The 20,007-nt window shown below is 43.1% G+C and overlaps 1 protein-coding gene across 1 annotated transcript in view; it reads right to left on the reverse strand.

Moving 5' to 3' along the window:
- The window catches only part of LOC139538776 (rho GTPase-activating protein 20-like), an 82,668-nt gene extending 63,428 nt beyond the window's left edge, over positions 1-19,240 (reverse strand). Inside the window, exon 1 of the mRNA XM_071341197.1 lies at positions 18,692-19,240. Coding sequence (XP_071197298.1) covers positions 18,692-18,802 — 111 coding nt within the window. The 5' untranslated portion in view covers positions 18,803-19,240. The remainder of the gene's footprint in view (positions 1-18,691) is intronic.
- Between the last annotated feature and the right edge of the window lie 767 nt (positions 19,241-20,007).

A 20,007-nucleotide genomic window follows, 5' to 3' on the forward strand; every position in this document is an offset into this window, starting at 1 on the left:
TAAACCAACTGCTGGCATACGATCTTATCTCATCTTATCGTTTATAAGCAATGATTAAAACAAGACAGCATGTTTCTTAAATACCTGCCACATAAAAATATGTAATTTTATCTTATCAAATACTTCCCTCGACATCCACACCCTTACTATCAAGTAGGTTGATGTTACAGAATTGGATCAGAATGTTGACACTAGACCTGATGACATACACACACACACTTCTCAGAGAGGGGAGAAAGGAGAGGAAAGGTTGGCCTGGCTGACATACAGGAGAGGATGAAAGGTTCAGAGGTTGTTTTTTAGTGTTTGGGCAGAGAGCAGACGCTGGGACCCGACAGACAGACAGACAGCATCCGCTTTGGGAATGGGAACTCTCCACTTTGGAAAGCTCTGAATCCCCATCTCAGTCCCAAAAATAGGGATATTTTCCCCTCAATCATTCCTAGTCTGAAACCCCAGTGACAAACACCGGGAAGAAAATGAAAGGCAGAAATGTCAACATCACCCTGCCGCAGTCTCTATTTCTCTCTCGGCCTCTTAATGCTTCTTTAAACATTGTGGCCGAGAAGCCAGGATAAGAGTTAGTCATGGGAGATTTGGAGGAGAAGGATGTAGAGACAGACTGAGAAGGAGAATGGAGACTGAGGGAAAGACAGGGCTCGTGGTTGAAGTGACCATAGAGGAGGCAGAGATACACACAGAGACAAACAGAACAAGACAGAGACTGTGGGTTTATGAGTCTGTTGGTCAAAAACAATACTCTGGGAGAAAGGGTCTCTAGGTTTACCATGGGTTAGCCTCTTACAGACAGATACAGTGCATTCGGGAAATATTCAGACCCCATGACTTTTTCCACATTTTGTTACGTTATGGCCTTATTCTAAAATGTATTAAATATTTTATTTTTTCATCAATCTACACACAATACCCCATAATGACTAAGTGAAAACAGTTGTATTTTTATTTTTGCATTTTAAGAAAAAATAAAAACTGAAATACCCTTTTTACATAAGTATTCAGACCCTTTGCTATGAGACTCAAAATTGAGCTCAGATACATCCTGTTACCATTGATCATCCTTGAGATGTTTCTACAACTTGATTGGAGTCCACCTGTGGTAAATTCAATTGATTGGACATGATTTGGAAAGGCACACACCTGTCTATATAAAGTCCCACAGTTGACAGTGCATGTCAGAGAAAAAAAACCAAGACATGAGGTCAAAGGAATTGTTCGTAGAGCTCCGAGACAGGATTGTGTCGAGGCACAGATCTGGGGAAGGGTACCAAAACATGTCTGCAGCATTAGTGGTGGCAGCATCATGCTGTGAGGATGTTTTTCAACGGCAGGGACTGGGAGACTAGTTAGGATTGAGGGAAAGATGAACAGAGAAAAGTACTCTGTGCTGCCACCACCATGCTTCCCGGACATGCTTCCCGGACCGGGCATGATGACTCCTTGCTGTCCCCAGTCCACCTGGCCTTGCTGCTGTCCCAGTTTCAACTGTTCTGCCTGCGGTTATGGAACCCCTACCTGTCCCAGACCTGCTGTTTTCAACTCTTAATTATCGGCTATGAAAAGCCAACTGACATTTATTCCTGATTATTATTTGACCATGCTTGTCATTTATGAACATTTTGAACATCTTGGCCATGTTCTGTTATAATCTCCACCCGGCACAGCCAGAAGAGGACTGGCCACCCCTCATAGCCTGGTTCCTCTCTAGGTTTCTTCCTAGGTTTTGGCCTTTCTAGGGAGTTTTTCCTAGCCACCGTGCTTCTACACCTGCATTGCTTGCTGTTTGGGGTTTTAGGCTGGGTTTCTGTACAGCACTTCGAGATATTAGCTGATGTACGAAGGGCTATATAAAATAAACTTGATTGATTGATTGATTGATTGATGCTTCCCCGTAGGGATGGTGCCAGGTTTCCTCCAGACAGGATGCTTGGCATTCAGGCCAAAGAGTTCAATGATGACAACCTGCTCCAGAGTGCTCAGGACCTCAGAGTGGGTGCGAAGGTTCACCTTCCAACAGAACAAGGACCCTAAGAACACAGCCAAAACAATGCAGGAGTGGCTTCGGGACAAGTCTCTGAATGTCCTTGAGTGGCCCAGCCAGAGCCCGAACTTGAACCCGATAGAACATCTCTGGAGAGACCTGAAAATAGTTGTGCAGCGACGCGCCCCATCCAACCTGGCAGAGCTTGAGATGACCTGCAGAGAAAAATGAGAGAAACTCCCCAAATACAGGTGTGCCAAGCTTGTAGCGTCATACCCAAGAAGACTCAAGGCTGTAATCGCTGCCAAAGGTGCTTCAACAAAGTACTGAGTAAAGGATCTGAATATTTATGTAAATGTGATATTTCCGTTTGATTTCTAAAAACCTGTTTTTGCTTTGTTATTATTGGGTATTGTGTGTAGATCGATGATACAGTTTTTTTTATTAATCCATTTTAGAATAATGCTGTAACATAACAAAATGTGGAAAAAGTCAAGGAGTCTGAATACTTTCCAAATGCACTGTATATATACAGGAAACAGACAGGCATACTTACAGAGAGAGACAGAGGGACACAGGCAGTCTGCCCAACAGTCATAGACAGAGACACAGAGGGACAGTCAGTCAGAAACACAGGGACAGGGAGAGTCAGACAGTCTTAGCCTGTCACATCTGCTCTCCAGTGGACACACACACTCTGCCCCTCACCCAGCTAATCTGATAAACTACACTACCTAGAGAGCTGGCTATTCTAATTACTGACTGTGCTCATTGGTAGAGAGCATCCGTGTGCGTGTGTACACTGCACAGACCAGAGAGGACAGGCTCTATGAGGATGCGGTGACTCGGTTTATGTCATCCCCTAGGGATGGAATGGCCGACTGTTTTTGTTTCACAGAGGGGTCAACCTGGTGTTAGAGGAGACGGATAAACGGAACAGGGGATAACCCAGGACCTGTTGTGGGTGTGATGATTTAGTTGACTAAATGTAAGCCCGGAGGTCCTATGTTTACTGTAAGGGAGCAGCCTCTGGGCCACAGAGTGGAATTAACCAATTAATGAGGTAATGCAATCATTGGTTTTGGGAAGCAAGGTAGAAATTAAATGGGGGCTGGGGGGAGGGGAAAGTTCAGGAAATGTCCTCTATATTGCTATTGCTACACCAAACACCAACAAAGCTGTAGCACTATCTGTCCTGGCATGTCACTGACAGTAGATTGACCACAGAGGTTTTCATCCAGCCAGGTATGCATGACCGCACTTTCTCTCTGTTAGGATGGTCAAGACAAGTAGCCAACAAAGTCAGGCTAATCTTGACCATTTAGAAGAGGGAGGATTTTGGAGGAGTGTGTTTATCTATGGCAGGCTGGCTTATCACTGGTGATGGCTTTGTACGTCAGTGCTAACGTTTGAGCACTATGTGTGTGTGAGCTGCCATCAGCGCCAGGGACCTCTTATCATCCTCTCAGGGGTGAAGGGTCAAGCCCTGCATTCCAGCAGGGGTCAGGATCATTAGACAAAGGTCACCCCTGACTTCACTCAGAGGACAGACGGTGGAAGGTTTGGTGAAGTGGTCAGGCTGAGTGGTTGGCTAAACGTATCCATACTCTTTGGTAAATGTACGCCAGGGTTGGACAACTAACACACCTTCTTCTAACTGAAGGATGAACCATGAATAGTTGATTATTTTAAATCAGTTGTGTTAGTGCTGGTCTGAAAAAAAAACTTCACATAATATGGATACAGTATATCGAAGTGGATACAGTATATCTAAGTGTATACAGTATATCTAAGTGGATACAGTATATCTAAGCTGTGGCACTGTGTACAGGACAGGAGCAGAAAGAATCACGTTCAATGGTGAGGGAGCGGTTCTGAAGAGTTGTAATTTTACGGCAGTCTGTTCCGTTGTGGGTTTGTTAACCAGCAAGAGGAGCGGGAAGGCGTGGTTTGGATGGTATTAAAAGGCATGGTGTGTGTGTGTGTGTGTTTTAATGAGAGTGCACTGCTAGCCTTGCCCATTTACTGTGTAGGGACAGAAATAAAAGCAGAATTACAGTGTTGAAGTTTTTCCATCTTACATCCCAGAACCAACCCTCTCCAATGTAATCACACACACACACACACACACACACACACACACACACACACACACACACACACACACACACACACACACACACACACACACACACACACACACACACACACACACACACACACACACACACACACACACACACACACACACACTCACAAAACATGTTGTGTGGACTAAAACAGCATAAAACATGGTCAAATGAATTAGCCAGGTACAGTCATTTTTTTAAACATTGAGAACTAGGTTGGTCAATTTTTGGGTCAAATTAACCAGTTATCTACACTACCGTTTAAAAGTTTGGTGTCACTTAGAAATGTCTTTGTTTTCCATGAAAACATACATGAAATGAGTTGCAAAATGAATAGGAAATATAGTCAAGATGTTGACAAGGTTATAAATAATGATTTTTAATTTTAAAAATAATTGTGTCCTTCAAACTTTGCTTTCGTCAAAGAATCCTCCACTTGCAGCATTCTAGTTGTCAATTTGTTGAGGTAATCTGAAGAGATTTCACCCCATGCTTCCTGAAGCACCTCCCACAAGTTGGGCACTTCTTACGTACCATATGGTCCAGCTGCTCCCACAACAGCTCAATAGGGTTGAGATTCGGTGACTGTGCTGGACACTCCATTATAGACAGAATACCAGCTGACTGCTTCTTCCCTAAATAGTTCTTGCATAGTTTGGAGCTGTGCTTTGGGTCGTTGTCCTGTTGTAGGAGGAAATTGGCTCCAATTAAATGCCGTCCACAGGGTATGGCATGGCATTGCAAAATGGAGTGACAGCCTTCTTTCTTCAAGATTCCTTTCACCTTGTACAAATCTCCCACTTTACCACCACCAAAGCACGCCCAGACCATCACATTGCCTCCACCATGCTTGACAGATGGCGTCAATCACTCTTCCAGCCTATTTTCATGTTGTTTTCTCCTTCTCATGAATGTTCTTCTTTGTGATCCGAACACCTCAAACTTAGATTGATCTGTCCATAACACTTTTTTCCAATCTTCCTCTGTCCAGTGTCTGTGTTGTTTTGTCCATCTTAATCTTTTATTTTTATTGACCAGTCTGAGATATAGCTTTTTCTTTGCAACTCTGCCTAGAAGGCCAGCATCCCGGAGTCGCCTCCTCACTGTTGACGTTGAGACTGGTGTTTTGCGGGTACTATTTAATGAAGCTGCCAGTTGAGGACTTGTGAGGCGTCTGTTTCTCAAACTAGACACTCTAATGTACTTGTCCTCTTGCTCAGTTGTGCACCGGGGCCTCCCACTCCTCTTTCTATTCTGGTTAGAGCCAGTTTGCTCTATTCTGTGAAGGGAGTAGTACACAGTGTTGTACGAGATCTTCAGTTTCTTGGCAATTTCTCGCATGGAACAGCCTTTATTTCTCAGAACAAGAATAGACTGACAAGTTTCAGAAGAAGGTCTTTGTTTCTGGCCATTTTGAGCCTGTTATCAAACCCACAAATGCTGATGCTCCAGATACTCAACTAGTCTAAAGAAGACCAATTTTATTGTTTCATTAACCAGGACAACAGTTTTCAGCTGTGATAACATAATTGCAAAAGGGTTGTCTAATGATCAATTATCCTTTTAAAATTATAAACTTGGATTAGCTAACACAACGTGTCATTGGAACACAGGAGTGATGGTTGCTGATAATAGGCCTCTGTACACCTATATAGATATTCCTTAAAAAATCTGACATTTCCAGCTACAAGTCATTTACAACATTAACAATGTCTACACTGTATTTCTGATCAATTTGATGTTATTTTAATGGACCGAAAAGTGCTTTCTTTCAAAAACAAGGACATTTCTAAGTGACCCCAAACATTTGAACGGTAGTGTACCTTTGATAGCTTGCTAGCTAGTTAGCTGCCATGCCAATTTCAAGTCTTTCTAAACTAATATCTGACTAACTTGGAAATAGTTTCAGAAGGAAAGTTACTTGGCTAGCGCATCATGCTTTGTGACATTATGTTAGCTAGCTATCCCCAGTTAAATAATGTGTTTTCACTTATTGCATCTGCATGCTTGTTGAGCTCTCCCTTTGGCACTCATTCATTTGTGACGTGAGCTGGCTGCTCGTTCTAAATAGTATAATCTAATCTGTTCAAAACAGTGGCAGCATGTGCAGCAGTGAGCATTCGGTTTATGACATGCAAAAGTGAAATAGATTTATTTATTCAGTTGTTCAAATGAACAGATCGCTTTATATAAAGAAACTATAGATAACAAGTTAGAAAACTTGCCATCATATTTCTGTCATGCTGCTTTGTTGACAACTCCAACCAACCAATCAGCGGCTGCCACTGGACAGAGGTTTAAAAAAGGGATGTAGGCCACATGAGTGTTTGAAACAGACATGATTGTGTGGAGTGAGAAGAGTGGCCGTGTCCGAATACCCGTACATGCGTTCTAAATAGTTTGCATTTTGGGTATGCGAAAACAGAATGTTTTTGGTATATGAAATATAGAAAATTGAGTATGCTTTTGTGGCGTATGCAAAAACAGAATGTTTAATAGTATGTGAAATTTCAAAAATGTTGTATGCTTTAAATGTCAGAACGTCATAATCTTTTCATCTTTTCATGTAGTTGAATTTGCTGCACACTATTGAGGAAGATCGTATTTTCAGATCCACATGATAATGAGATGGGGACGCTGTACCAAAATGAATGAATGGCGGGAAACAACGTAATTACGCATTAGATGACGCATTCTCCGTATGGGTGAGTCTAGTATGCTGTTATTTGTTGCTTAGTACATACATTTTTACTAAACAGTATGTTCTAAATAGTGTGTAGTATGATTAGTACACTGAATGCAGTTTTAGTAAGCAGTAGGAAAGACAGGTTTCGTACACGGCCATTGTGACTGGCTTATGTGAGTCAGGCTTTTCAGGAAGAGGGATGAATGAGAGGTCAGACACAATAAACTCCATCAGTCAGTGTGTGTGTGTGTGTGTGTGTGTGTGTGTGTGTGTGTGTGTGTGTGTGTGTGTGTGTGTGTGTGTGTGTGTGTGTGTGTGTGTGTGTGTGTGTGTGTGTGTGTGTGTGTGTGTGTGTGTGTGTGTGTGTGTGTGTGTGTGTGTGTGGAGCACATTTCTCAGAAAATCTGCTGAGAGTGCAATCTAGACATCTAAGAGGTTTGTACAGTAATGTCATTACTTAACCTCCTCCGCCGCTTCACCATCATCATCATCTTCCTTATCGTCTTGAATATGGTTCAAAACATCATCACTTCCCTGAAAATGACTCATGGTTTTCTTTCTCAAGTAATGTGGTTGCACGCTGCATGGTGGCAGTCGAAACAATAATGTGTGTGGTTCACACTTCAACAGTGTTAAGATTTAGAAAAACCCTAGCCTCTGCCATGTCCCAAACAACCGGATGTTCCAGTTTTCAGGGGAAATGAATAGAGGGCCTTGTTAATGCTTTTGGGCATTAACAAGGCGACACTCCATCTTAACTCCTCCTCCACATTTACTGAATTGGTTGAAGAGTGCAGAAGAGAACCTCCCAACTGTTTTTTATCTTCTCGTCAAGACTGTTACGTTAGGTTAGAAAATCCCTAATCTCGGTTAACCCAGAACTAAAGTCTTGTGTAATTGGTGAGATGCTCGATTAAGTTCTGGGTCCATATGTGTTAACTTTGGACTAGGGGGCAGTATTTTAACGTCTGGATGAAAAGCGTAAGTAAACTGTCTGTTACTCAGGCCCAGAAGCTAGGATATGCATATAATTGGTAGATTTGGATAGAAAACACTCTAAAGTTTCTAAAACTGTTAAAATAATGTCTGTGTGTATAACAGAACTCATATGGCAGGCAAAAACCCGAGGTCAAACCATCCGGAAAAAAACAAATATTCAGCCAATGGCTGTCATGTTTAATATGAAGAAAAAAACTCCCAGGTTGCAGTTCCTAGGGGTTCCACTAGATGTCAACAGTCTTTAGAAAGAGTTTCAGGCTTGTTTTTGGAAAAATTAGCTAGAATTTGTAGTTTATCTAAGTTGCTCCCATTTCGGCTGTAGTGTTTTCATGCGCGTGGATGAGAGCGCGTTCTTTGTTGTTTATCTCCGGTAAAAACAATAACGATTCTCCGTCTTAAATTTGATTGTTTATTTACATATTAGGGTACCTGAGGTTTGATTATAAACGTTGTTTGACTTGTTTGGAGAAGTTTATTGGTAACGTTTGGGATTCATTTTGTATGCGTTTTGAAGGAGGGAAACCGGTGGATTATTGAAGGAAGCGCACCAGCTAAACTGAGTTTTTGGGGATATAAAGAAGGACTTTATCGAACAAAAGGACCATTTGTGATGTAGCTGGGACCTTTTGGAGTGCCAACAGAAGAAGATCTTCAGAGGTAAGGCATTTATTTTATCGCTATTTCTGACTTTCGTGGCGCACCTGCCTGGTTGAAAAATGTTTTTAATGCTTTTGTGTGTGGGGCGCTGTCCTCAGATAATCGCATGGTGTGCTTTCGCCTTAAAGCCTTTTTGAAATCTGACACAGCGGCTGGATTAACAAGAAGTGAAGCCTTTTTCTGATGTATGACACTTGTATTTTCATGAATGTTAAATATGACTATTTCTGTAATTTCGCCCTCTGCAATTTCAACAGATGTTGTCGAGGTGGGTCGCTAGCGGAACGCCTGCGCCAGAAAGGTTTTAAGAGAAGAGAGAGAACGAGGATCAGAACCGGAACAAATAGCTCCATCCCCTCTTTTTGCAAGTTGCGGGCAAGTCTATGGGCCAAATGTCCCCTCCACTTCCAAAATTTGAAAGATGCTAACACACCTGCGAAATCATGATTTGTCCAAAGCACCGGAACTAATGCTACTCGTTAGCTCACGCATCCATTTGTATCATGACATGTATGTTTACATAGTGTGTCCACGAGAGATAAGAAAAACCCCAATGACTGAAGAGTGCCAGACGTTATTTTATTTTTTTTATTTTTTATAATGAATTATTCTTTATTTGATTGTCCATTGACTGTGTTGTGTTTGTTTGTTACAGTTAGCACTGTAATCAATGTGTCTATCAGTAGGGTCAAAGATTAGTAATGCTCTTGATGGATGGATCAAAAGGTTTGGTTTCAGAAAAGGAGCTTCTGCTTCCAAAGAGCAACCTGCTACAGCTTCTGGGAAGACTTAAGAGGTGGTGATATCCCTTGTTTATCAGTTAAGAAAAGATAGAGTGGGAATTTGAGATGGATTCACTCAGAGCACCTTGGAATGTGAATACAAGATGTGTCTTTCTTTGCGTTTAGAATGTGTGAGTGTGTTGCCTTTGGTGCTGCAGATTAATTTTATGGGGGTGTGAGCAGAAGAGACTGTAGCACCTAAAAGCCTACACAGATGTATTTGGGTTCTGATGGGCATGAGTGGGTCTCTTATATACAGTACCAGTCAAAAGTTTGGACACACCTACTCATTCAAGGGTTTTTCTTTATTTTTACTATTTTCTACATTGTAAAATAATAGTGAAGACATCAAAACTATGAAATTACACATATATAATCATGTAGTAACCAAAAAAAAAGTTTTAAACAAATCAAAATATAGTTTAGAATTTTGATTCTTCAAAGTACCCTCCCTTTGCCTTGATGACAGCTTTGCACACTCTTAGCATTCTCTCAAACAGCTTAATCTGTAGTGCTTTTCTAACAGTCTTGAAGGAGTTCCCACATATGCTGAGCACTTGTTGGCTGCTTTTCCTTCACTCTGCGGTCCAACTGATCCCAAACCATCTCAATTGGGTTGAGGTCGGGTTAATTTGGTTAAGAGAGATTATGCGTTCACCTACTCTGCGTCTCACAAAGACACGGCGGTTGGAACCAAAAATCTCAAATTTGCACTCATCGGTCCAAATTACAGATTTCCACCGGTCTAATGTCCATTACTCGTGTTTCTTTGGCCAAGCAAGTCTCTTCTTATTATTGGTGCCTTTCAGTAGTGGTTTCTTTGGAGCAATTCAACCATGAAAGCATGATTCACGCGGTCTCCTCTGATTAGTTGATATTGAGATGTGTCTGTTGCTTGAACTCTGAAGCATATATTTGGGCTGCAATTTCTGAGGCTGGTAACTCTAATGAAATGATCCTCTGCAGCAGAGGTAACTCTGGGTCTTCCTTTCCTGTGGCGGTCCTCATGAGAGCCAGTTTCATTATAGAGCTTGATGGTTTTTGTGACTGCACTTGAAGAAACTTTCAGTTCTTGAAATTTTCCTGATTGACTAAACTTCATGTCTTAAGGTAATGATGGACTGTCATTTCTCTTTGCTTATTTGAGCTGTTCTTACCATAATATGGACTTGGTCTTTTACCAAATAGGGCTATCTTCTGTATACCACCCCTACCTTGTCACAACACAACTGATTGGCTCAAACGCATTAAGAAGGAAAGATATTCCACATGAACTTTTAACAAAGCACACCTGTTAATTGAAATGCATTCCAGGTGACTACCTCATGAAGCTGGTTGAGAGAATGCCAAGAGTGTGCACAGCTGTCATCAAGGCAAAGGGTGGCTACTTTGAAGAATCTCAAATATAAAATATATTCAGATTTGTTTAACACTTCTTTGGTTACTACATGATTCCATGTGTTATTTCATAGTTTTGATGTCTTCATTATTATTCTACAATGTAGAAAATAGAAAAACACTTGAATGAGTAGCTGTGTCCAAACTTTTGACTGGTACTGTATGTCACGTTTGATTCTTGTAGAAGTCAGGTAGTATTAGTTCAACTCCATAGAGTGAGTCCAACCTCTCTCTGCCTTTATGTGTGGGCTGGTGAAATCTAACAGTGGGACTCTTTGAAGATGGTCACAAGAGAGACTAATGGACAGTTATATTTATTAGTGGGACTCATGCCAAAAACACGCACGCTAATGCTTGCGTGCATGCACACACACACACACACACACACACACACACACACACACACACACACACACACACACACACACACACACACACACACACACACACACACACACACACACACACACACACACACACACACACACACACACACACACACACACACACACGAGAAGTTCTAAACATCCACATTTAATGAAATCTTTTGTTGCCATAGCAGGAAAACTGGTCCTGAGGAGAAATAATGGAGCCACATAACTAACCTTCACATGCTAAAAATAGCTCTAATAATCAGAGGGAGGCCCCTATGTTTCTCTCCATATTCTCTTTCAAAAGAGAAGCAGGGCTTCTTTCCCTCCCTCCCCTCAGTCTATCTCTGCCTCCCTCAACAGATGAGACAGACTTGTGGAAAGACTATGTGCTCTCTGTTATCATGTAGTGATGATAAAGTGAAAATGCAGCCGGTTGATAGGCTTCACAGTGCTCAAATTCCTATCAGATAAAAGTAATGACAGAAATCCATGTCACATATAGGAGACAAGAGACACATACAGTGCCTTCAGAAAGTATTCATTCTCCTCGACTTATAAAAAAAAAAAAAATCTCCCATCTACACACAATAACCCATAATGACAAAGTGAAAACATGTTTTTAGAAATCTAGCCTGTGCTTAGGTCCATTCTACCTGTAAGATTTATGGGAAGATTGTTCCATTTAATTAGATCTGCTTTCATATTGTTGTGTAATGGGATAAAGTTATCTTTATTCATGTTGTTTGTTGTCACTTATTAAGCATTCTAAGTATTTAATATTTTTGTGGTCCACTTAAAGAATAGCTGTAGATCATGAGTTATTCTATTTATTTTTTGTGTTGCCATTATTTAAATTTTTTCCATGTAGATTTAATATCCTGCGATTTTAGAGTGTTCTGAAACTAGGACATCCCTGTCTTGTGCCCCTTTCTAAAGCAAATTCATCAGATAACATATTATTTGTGTATTTTTGCTTAAGTATATTTATATAATGTTTTTATGAAATCTATTATTTCAGCTGAAAAGTTGAAGGCTTCCAACGTTTTGAATAGAAAAGGCCATTCAAGACGATAAAAAGCTGTTTCGGCATCAACGGCAATTATTGGTAAATCTACATCTAGTTTTTTTGCATATTGTATTATACTGAAAATGTTCTTGTATTTTTTTGAAAGCTTCTATTTTTAATAAACCCTGTTTGTTTAATGTGTATCAAGTCTGGTAAGACTTCTTCCATTAAGTTATTTACACCACCTACCTCTCATAACATTAAAGAAATGAAAAGACAGAAGAAAGAGGGAGATGAGAGAGGAGGTATTAACCAAATAAATGTAATTCTCTCTTTCTTTGGTGTGATGGTGTGTATGTTATCTTGTGTCTGGATGTGAGACGAGGGTTTGCTTTCTGCCACTTCTCTCCAGAGAAAGACACGAAGGGACTGTGCTGCTGCCCTGATGACACATGATATATCTGTCACAGGTCAGGTTCTCCCTTGAGTGTACTACCTGAGGTTGCCACTGGAGAGCACCCTTGGGTTCCTTCTAGTATCCAGGTGACCCTGATTGGGCTTATTGGGATCACCTGCTGGATGACTATTTAGGTTCCTCTGTGGACTGGGCCAGCTGCTCAGGTCTCATGTTTTGTTCAGTGTTCTCATGTGCCCTTGCTTTGCTATGAAGACCTTAAGTAAATATTCTGGATTTACCCTTACCTGTGCATGCTGTGTTTCTCTGCACCTGGGTCCAAGTTCGTACTAGCACCATTGTCACAGTAGACCTGAGCCACAAAATGGATGGAGCAGAGATTTCTCCATCGTCCGAGGGACACTCCACCACTTACGGTCGGCTCTCACTCACCATGGAACAGTGATTGGGCTGAGGACATTGTCGGAGGATTTAGGAACTCTTGTGTACACTCTGCAGACAGGACAGACAGGAGTAATTGCTGCTGCACCTGTGGTGGTTTCTAACTCTCCACTTCCTACCAGCTCATCATCTTCCTCCCCTCAGGAGCCTCATCTCCCAGCACCGGAGCGCTATGAGGGGCATCCTGGGAGGTGTCGTGGGTTCCTGCTCCAATGTTCGTTGGCCTTCGAGCTGTAGGCATCAACCTTTCCCACCGAGCGTTCCAGAGTGGCATATGTCATCTCCTTGCTCTCAGGACGTGCTCTGGCCTGGGCCATGGCTATCTGGGAGCAGCAATCAGACATTTGTTTCAATTGGCAAAGCTTCACCCAGGAGATGAGGGTTTTTGATCACCCCATCAGTGGCAGAAACGCTGCTCAAAGACTCATTGCGATTCGGCAGGGCAGCCGGAGCGTAGCTGATTACGCCATTGACTTTCGGACGCTAGCCGCTGAGAGCGGTTGGAATATAGAGGCACTTCCCTCAGTCTTTCTGAATGGACTCAGCAAGGTTCTCAAGGACGAACTGGCTTCCTGGGACAACCCTGACACTCTGGAGGGGTTTATCGTTCTGGCCATCCAGATTGACAACCGACTTCGGGAACGTCGTCATGAGGACGGAGGGGTTCCTAGTTGGCTCCAGTGTTTCCGGCCCCGCTGAGGGAGTCGATTCTTCAATTGTTCCACTGCTGTATGCTGGACCTGCTTGTCTTGTACCCCGTCAGGGTTCTCAATTCGGCTATGGTTCTCCTTCATTTCCTTCAGAGGAGCTGATGCAATTGGGAGGCAGCAGACTTTCCGCTCTGGAGAGTCAGATACAGTCTCCTGCGGTCTCCTACGCAAATACAGATGCAGTCTCCTACGCACCTTGCTTCCGGCCAACCTGCGGTGGGACAATGGACAGTTGGATATTCCTGCTTTCATAGACTCTGGGGCTACTGGTTATTTTCTGGATCTCACATTAGCTCGCCAACAGAGGCTGCCACTCACTAAGCTGGACATTCCGTTGTCGATCACTGCGCTGGATGGTCAACCCCTAGGGTCTGGGAAGGTGAAGCAACTCATCATGCCTAGTCAGCTACGAGTTCTGGATGACCATGTGGATCTTATCCAGTTACATCTGGTGGACTCTCCTGAGCTTCTCCTGGTTCTTGAACATCCATGGCTTTCCACCTATAATCCTCAAATTGACTAGCCTTCGGGAAGAGTTCTGAGTTCTGTTCTCGTGTGCCCTTGCTTTGTTGTTTTGCTATGAAGACCTTAAGTAAATCTTCTGGATTTACCCATACCTCTGCCTGCTGTGTTTCTCTGCGCGTGGGTCCGAGTTCGTACTAGCACCATTGTCACAATATCTGTACATTTTAAATTTGCCTGTCAGTAGAAGAACTGACCATAGGATTTATCTGCAGTGTCAATCAGATGACTAAGAAGAGAAGGGGAAAACCAACAAATATTAAACCATGGCACAGTACAGGGATTATTTGTCAAATCGAGACACTGTTATGTTAGCTTTCAGAGATTGAATTGACATCATGACACAAAGCACCCCGATACAAAGCAACTTGCTTTTACATGCTTTGAAAGCAAATATTAATTACAGCAAAGTAATTAGTCATATAGCATCTCAGCAAGCAACTGTCCATGTAAACATAAAACTGTCAGCAATATGGTTCTAATGAATTAATCATTGAACCGTTGAAGGAATTATAAACCACTAGTGTTGTTTGCTTCAGACTCTGAAACAAGATTTCCCTCTCCCACAAAATGTTCCTGTGTTCTCTATTTTCTTCTTCCCGCTGTCCTGTCTGTCATGCATCATCTGCCACATCCCAAAATGGAACAGTATAGCCAACTGGATGAACCAGATACTATAGTGCTTGAAGGAAAACTTTATTCTCTGCTCTCTCTCTGAATTCTGCAAAAGTGCACATGAAAGTCAGTTATCTTTATTTTTTTATTTTTTATTTTATTTTTTTTGACACTGAATGAACCGCCTTCTAGGCTGGCCAGGGAAGTTTCACACAGCGGGAGGTTTAATGCTTAAAACAGAATTATTATTATTTTTACTACCGTATTCCCCAGCCAGGAGTCCCAGTTGCAGAAGCCACCGTGGCCCAACCAACCTAATGACCTAATTGCTTCATGGATGGCTTGGGAGGCAGAGCAACCCAGAGAGCCCAACTCAAACCAGCTAATGTAATTGGCCATCTTGAAGCAGCTTGGCTCACAACATTCCAACTACGATGTGGAAACAATCCCACCGACATCGGCCGCAGAATAATATTTCCAGAGCAACAGATATAGAAGACAACTGTGTGATTTATTGAAACCAAACCACAGTTATAAACATCTTACCCCTCTTCCTCATTCTTCAGTGTCTAATTGTTCAATCTGACCTCTAGATCATGTTGCAAAGAAAGAATGAACGGTTGGTACCCCAACTCTGGGTCTCAATTTAGTGTTGCGAGTTAGAATAGTAGAATTCACAAGGTGCAATTTCGAAATTTGGTTGTGCATCATCAGTTTTTCTGTTGTTATATCAGTCACTGATAGTCAATTAGCCCATGTCAGCAAAACATTTTTAGATTGCTAAATTAGCTGGCCACTAAACTATCTAAACTTATCATGGTCGAATTACCAGCCGAGGGGCCACCATTGATTTTGATAGTCAGTCTCACTCAGATATCATATTAAAAATGTAAACATTTCGCTACATCCTATGGCAAAATGTGTAGAATTGCAGCAAACTTGCTTTAAAACGGCAACATTTTCTTTACAACTCATTTCAAAATTTGTAGAACTGCACTCTCCGCTGTCAAGAGGTCGGCCACAAAAATGTGAGGTGGGGGGTGGATGTGGGCACTCAGACCCGTAAGCAACTGCGGCCCCTCATGATAAATTCAGATTTTTTGTGGCCACCACCCCAATTAAAGTTGCCCATCACTGGACTGGATAGTATGAGACAGCCTGGAGCACAGACGTTCTACTTCTTTATCCATTTCTCCAGTGGACTGTGTCACAACAAGTAGTCATGTTGACTCGTGTTGTCTTCAGGACATCTGTGAGGGAGCAGAGGGAGGTCCTCTCCCACCCCCCCCCCCCTCCATTCTCTCCCCTCTTCTTGTCCCTCTCTCCCTCTACTCCCTCTATCCGCTCTCTATCCTCAGAGTCCTCAAAGTTGTTGTCCAAAAGTTGTCAGAGCCCATTTCATCATTAACTCTATTTTCCCTCCATACCTCCATTGTTCCCATACCTCCATCGTTCCCCTCCTCCTTAAACTGAAAACACAGGGTCATTGAGACCTCTAAACCACATACACATCTAATGTGTTATATTCTCCTACATTAGTGTTTCCTTTCAATTGGTATCAAGAATATGCATGTCATTGCTTCAGGTCCTGAGCTACAGGCAGTTAGATTTGGGTATGTCATTTTAGGCGAAAATGTTAAAAAAGGGGCGGATCCTTATTAACAGCAAAAAGTAGCCAATCTGATGTTGAAGAGAGATAATAAAATATGTCTAGTGAGATCTAATGTAAATCCACGGTGAGATACAAAATTACCATATATGGGAAATATTTGTTACAGTATTAGTGTTAGCCACCTGTTGATTAGGCAACAATTGGACCCCCCCATAGACTTTGCTTGTAGTGTGTGTGTGTGTTTGTTTATGTACACACATTAGGCTGTGTGTGTGTGTAAGATAGAGAGACAAGGCACATGCATTAACACATGCAATCCACACTTACATTTACTTTATAGTAAATGTTTACTGGAATGTAAAACGTATGGAAGACCTATAGCACGTTCCTGTTTTATGCCCCCCAACACTCCTGATCAGTGTTATACTGTTATAACTAACATGGTATCAATATATAGCTAATCCATTCCAAACCAAAACTTCTACAGCATGGTTTTGACATTATAGGTCTATCATGTTTCATTACCAGCATTCCCCCTGGTTCTACTCGCACACACACACACACACACACACTCACTCACTCACTCACTCACTCACTCACTCACTCACTCACTCACTCACTCACTCACTCACTCACTCACTCACTCACTCACTCACTCACTCACTCACTCACTCACTCACTCCTAACCGTCTGCTACCAAGCACAATTGAAGGCGGCTGACGCTTTACTGTAACCCTGTGAACTACCATCAGAGAGACCGCCATAGTTATGGGGCTCTGGGTAAATGTCTGCACCGGCACCAAATCGGTCACATACTGTACATATAGTCATATACACTCAGCGGACCGTTTATTAGGTACACCCATCTAGTATCATGTCGGACACCTCTTTGCCCCCAGAAAAGCCTGGGAATTGATTCTACAAGGTGTGGTGGTATTCAAGGGTTGCTCAATTGGTATCAAAGGGAAAGGGGGATACCTAGTCAGTTGTACAACTGAATGCCTTCAACTGAAATGTGTCAACCGCATTTAACCTAACCCCTCTGAATCAGAGAGGTTTGGGAGGCTTCCTTAATCGACATCCACGTCTTCGGTGCCCAGGGAACAGTGGGTTAACTGCCTTGCTCAGGGGCAGAACGACAGATTTTTACCTTGTCAGCTCAGGGATTCAATCCAGCAACCTTTCGGTTACTGGACCATCGCTCTAACCACCTGCCACCCCATCAAGGGACCTAACGTGTGCCAGGAAAACATTCCCCACACCATTACAACACCGCCACCAGCCTGTACCGTTGACACTAGGCAGGATGTTGTTTACGCCAAATCCTGACTCTGCCACTAGCATGACGCAACTGGAACCGGGATTCGTCAGACCAGGCAAAGTTTTTCCACTCAATTTTCCTATGTTGGTGATGGCATGCCCCTGGGGCAACTTCCTCTTGTTTTTAGCTAATAGGAGTGGAACCCGCGTGGTCGTCTGCTGCAATAGCCCATCCGTGACAAGGACCGAAGAGTTGTGCGTTCCGTTATGCCGTTCTGCACACCACTGTTGTACTGCACCGTTATTTGTCTGTTTGTGGCCTGCCTGTTAGCCTGCACGATTCTTGCCGGTCTCTTTCGACCTCTCTCATCAATGAGTTGTCACACCATTCTCAGTAAACCTTAGACACTGTCGTGCATGAAAAGCCCAGGAGGCCGGCCATTTCTGAGATACTGGAACAGGCGTGCCTGACACCGACGATCATATCACGCTCAAAGTCACTTAGGTCACTCCTTTTGTTCATTCTAGTGCTCAATCGAACAGTAACTGAATGCCTTAATGCCTGTCTGCCTGCTCTATATATCAAGCCATGGCCACGTGACTCAGTGTCTGTAGGAGTGAACCATTTTCGTGAACATGGTGGTGTTCCTAATCAATTGGCCACTGAGTGTACATCGCAAGGTCACAGATTGTCACAAGGAACACAAAACCACATATTACAGTGTATGGCAAAGATATATGTATATGCCACTCCAAATATTAATTGAGGCTGACATGATGTTATGGATATCAAGTCTATAGGCAGAAAATAGCCAAAGCCATCTATCTGAAATGAACAAAGTACTTCACATGATAACTATGTTAACCCAAAAGAAACACTACAAATTCCAGAGCTAGTGAGCCACACTGGATCAACAGGTTTCTTATTCACGACACGCGTCATCTAAAAACACATCCCTGAGCCCACATTGCCAAGGCCCCTGCCACCATTGTTGAATTATACCCCATTACGAAGCATGAACAAGTTTGTCCAGAGGGTAGAAAATAACAGTTAGGTAAGGTAAGGTAGTCTGGTTTTTGACTCACTTTAACCTGGTAGAACTCTACACAGCTCCCAGACCTGTCCCTCTTGGGATCTTCAGGATTGCCGTCTCCCAGTAATAGCTCCATGTCAAACTTTTTCTGTCCCAGTGGCATCGCCGCTGGGTGTATGTCTGAGTTTCTGTGTGTATAGACACCGGTTCAGTCACAGGTAAGTTGAGATTCAGCGAGTTTGAGGTTCAGTCTGTCTAACTTGACTTCTGTATCCCTCCTCTCTTCTTTTTCTCTTTCTCACCTATCACCTCTCTCCTTCCCTCTCGGTCTCAGACGTGCCCTACCCACACATTCACATCAACAAGTGTCTGGGTGCTGCCTCAGGTCCTGGTAGCAAACAGATAGAGAGAGGATATCTGAAGCTGAGCGGTATTACTCAGTCTTCCATTTGTAGATGGAGAAAGCCTGGCTAATCTAATCACTTCTCCGCTCTTTGGCTGGCCTAGCTTTCTCCTGGCTGCTCCATGCATGTTGTCCCATCCAGAGTAGCCCCAGTGTGGATGGGTGAGTCAGGCATCGTGCTCCTCTGTACAGGCTAGCTCTGTCTGTCCCTCTCAGCTCAGCATTCTGTCAGGTGGAAGATCTGCTCACACACACAGGCCAGGGGGGAGGGGTAGGGGAGGGGCTCAGGGGGTAGGGGGTGGGGTTTGGGGCATCCTCCATACAGATTTTAAAAAGTAGGGAAGCAGGGAGAAAATCATCACAAATCCCCAACACCCCCTCCCTTCGCCGCCCCCGCCCTTCGTTGCCCTGTCGCCCTCCCCAATCTGGTCAGCAGAGTTGTGGGGTGATGATTGTGCATGTGAGAGGGGGGGGGGTTAGTGTGTGTCACTGTTTTGCAACCTACACACGCACAGCATACACAGCATACACACACACATAGACACGCTTTATCATTGCAGATATCTGTTTTGGATGCTGTCACTTAACATATTACTCTCTATCTCCAAATTCCACGTTACTCTTCTCCACCTCTGGGTGAATCTCATAGAACTCCTCTATAGCCAGTCAGCTCTTCAATCACTCGTCTCCCCTCTCTGTGTCCTCTATTCCCTTATCTCAACCTCTCCTCCCGTTTATGCTTGTAGATGAGAGAGGACAGAGAGAGGAGAGGGAGTGGAGACAGTGGATCACTTAAGCCTCTTTGTGGTGTCCAGACTAAACACTGCAGTCAGACAGTCCAGTGCTGCGGCAACCTAGACAGACTGACGGCTAAAGGCTGAGGTCAGAATAACAAACAGTGTAGACTGAGTCTGTCAGTGTCACTCGGGGCTGCTCCCTGTCCATGGGCTCCTTCACACCAAGCA

This window comes from Salvelinus alpinus, chromosome 14 (assembly GCF_045679555.1).
Source record: "Salvelinus alpinus chromosome 14, SLU_Salpinus.1, whole genome shotgun sequence".
Lineage (NCBI taxonomy): Eukaryota > Metazoa > Chordata > Actinopteri > Salmoniformes > Salmonidae > Salvelinus > Salvelinus alpinus.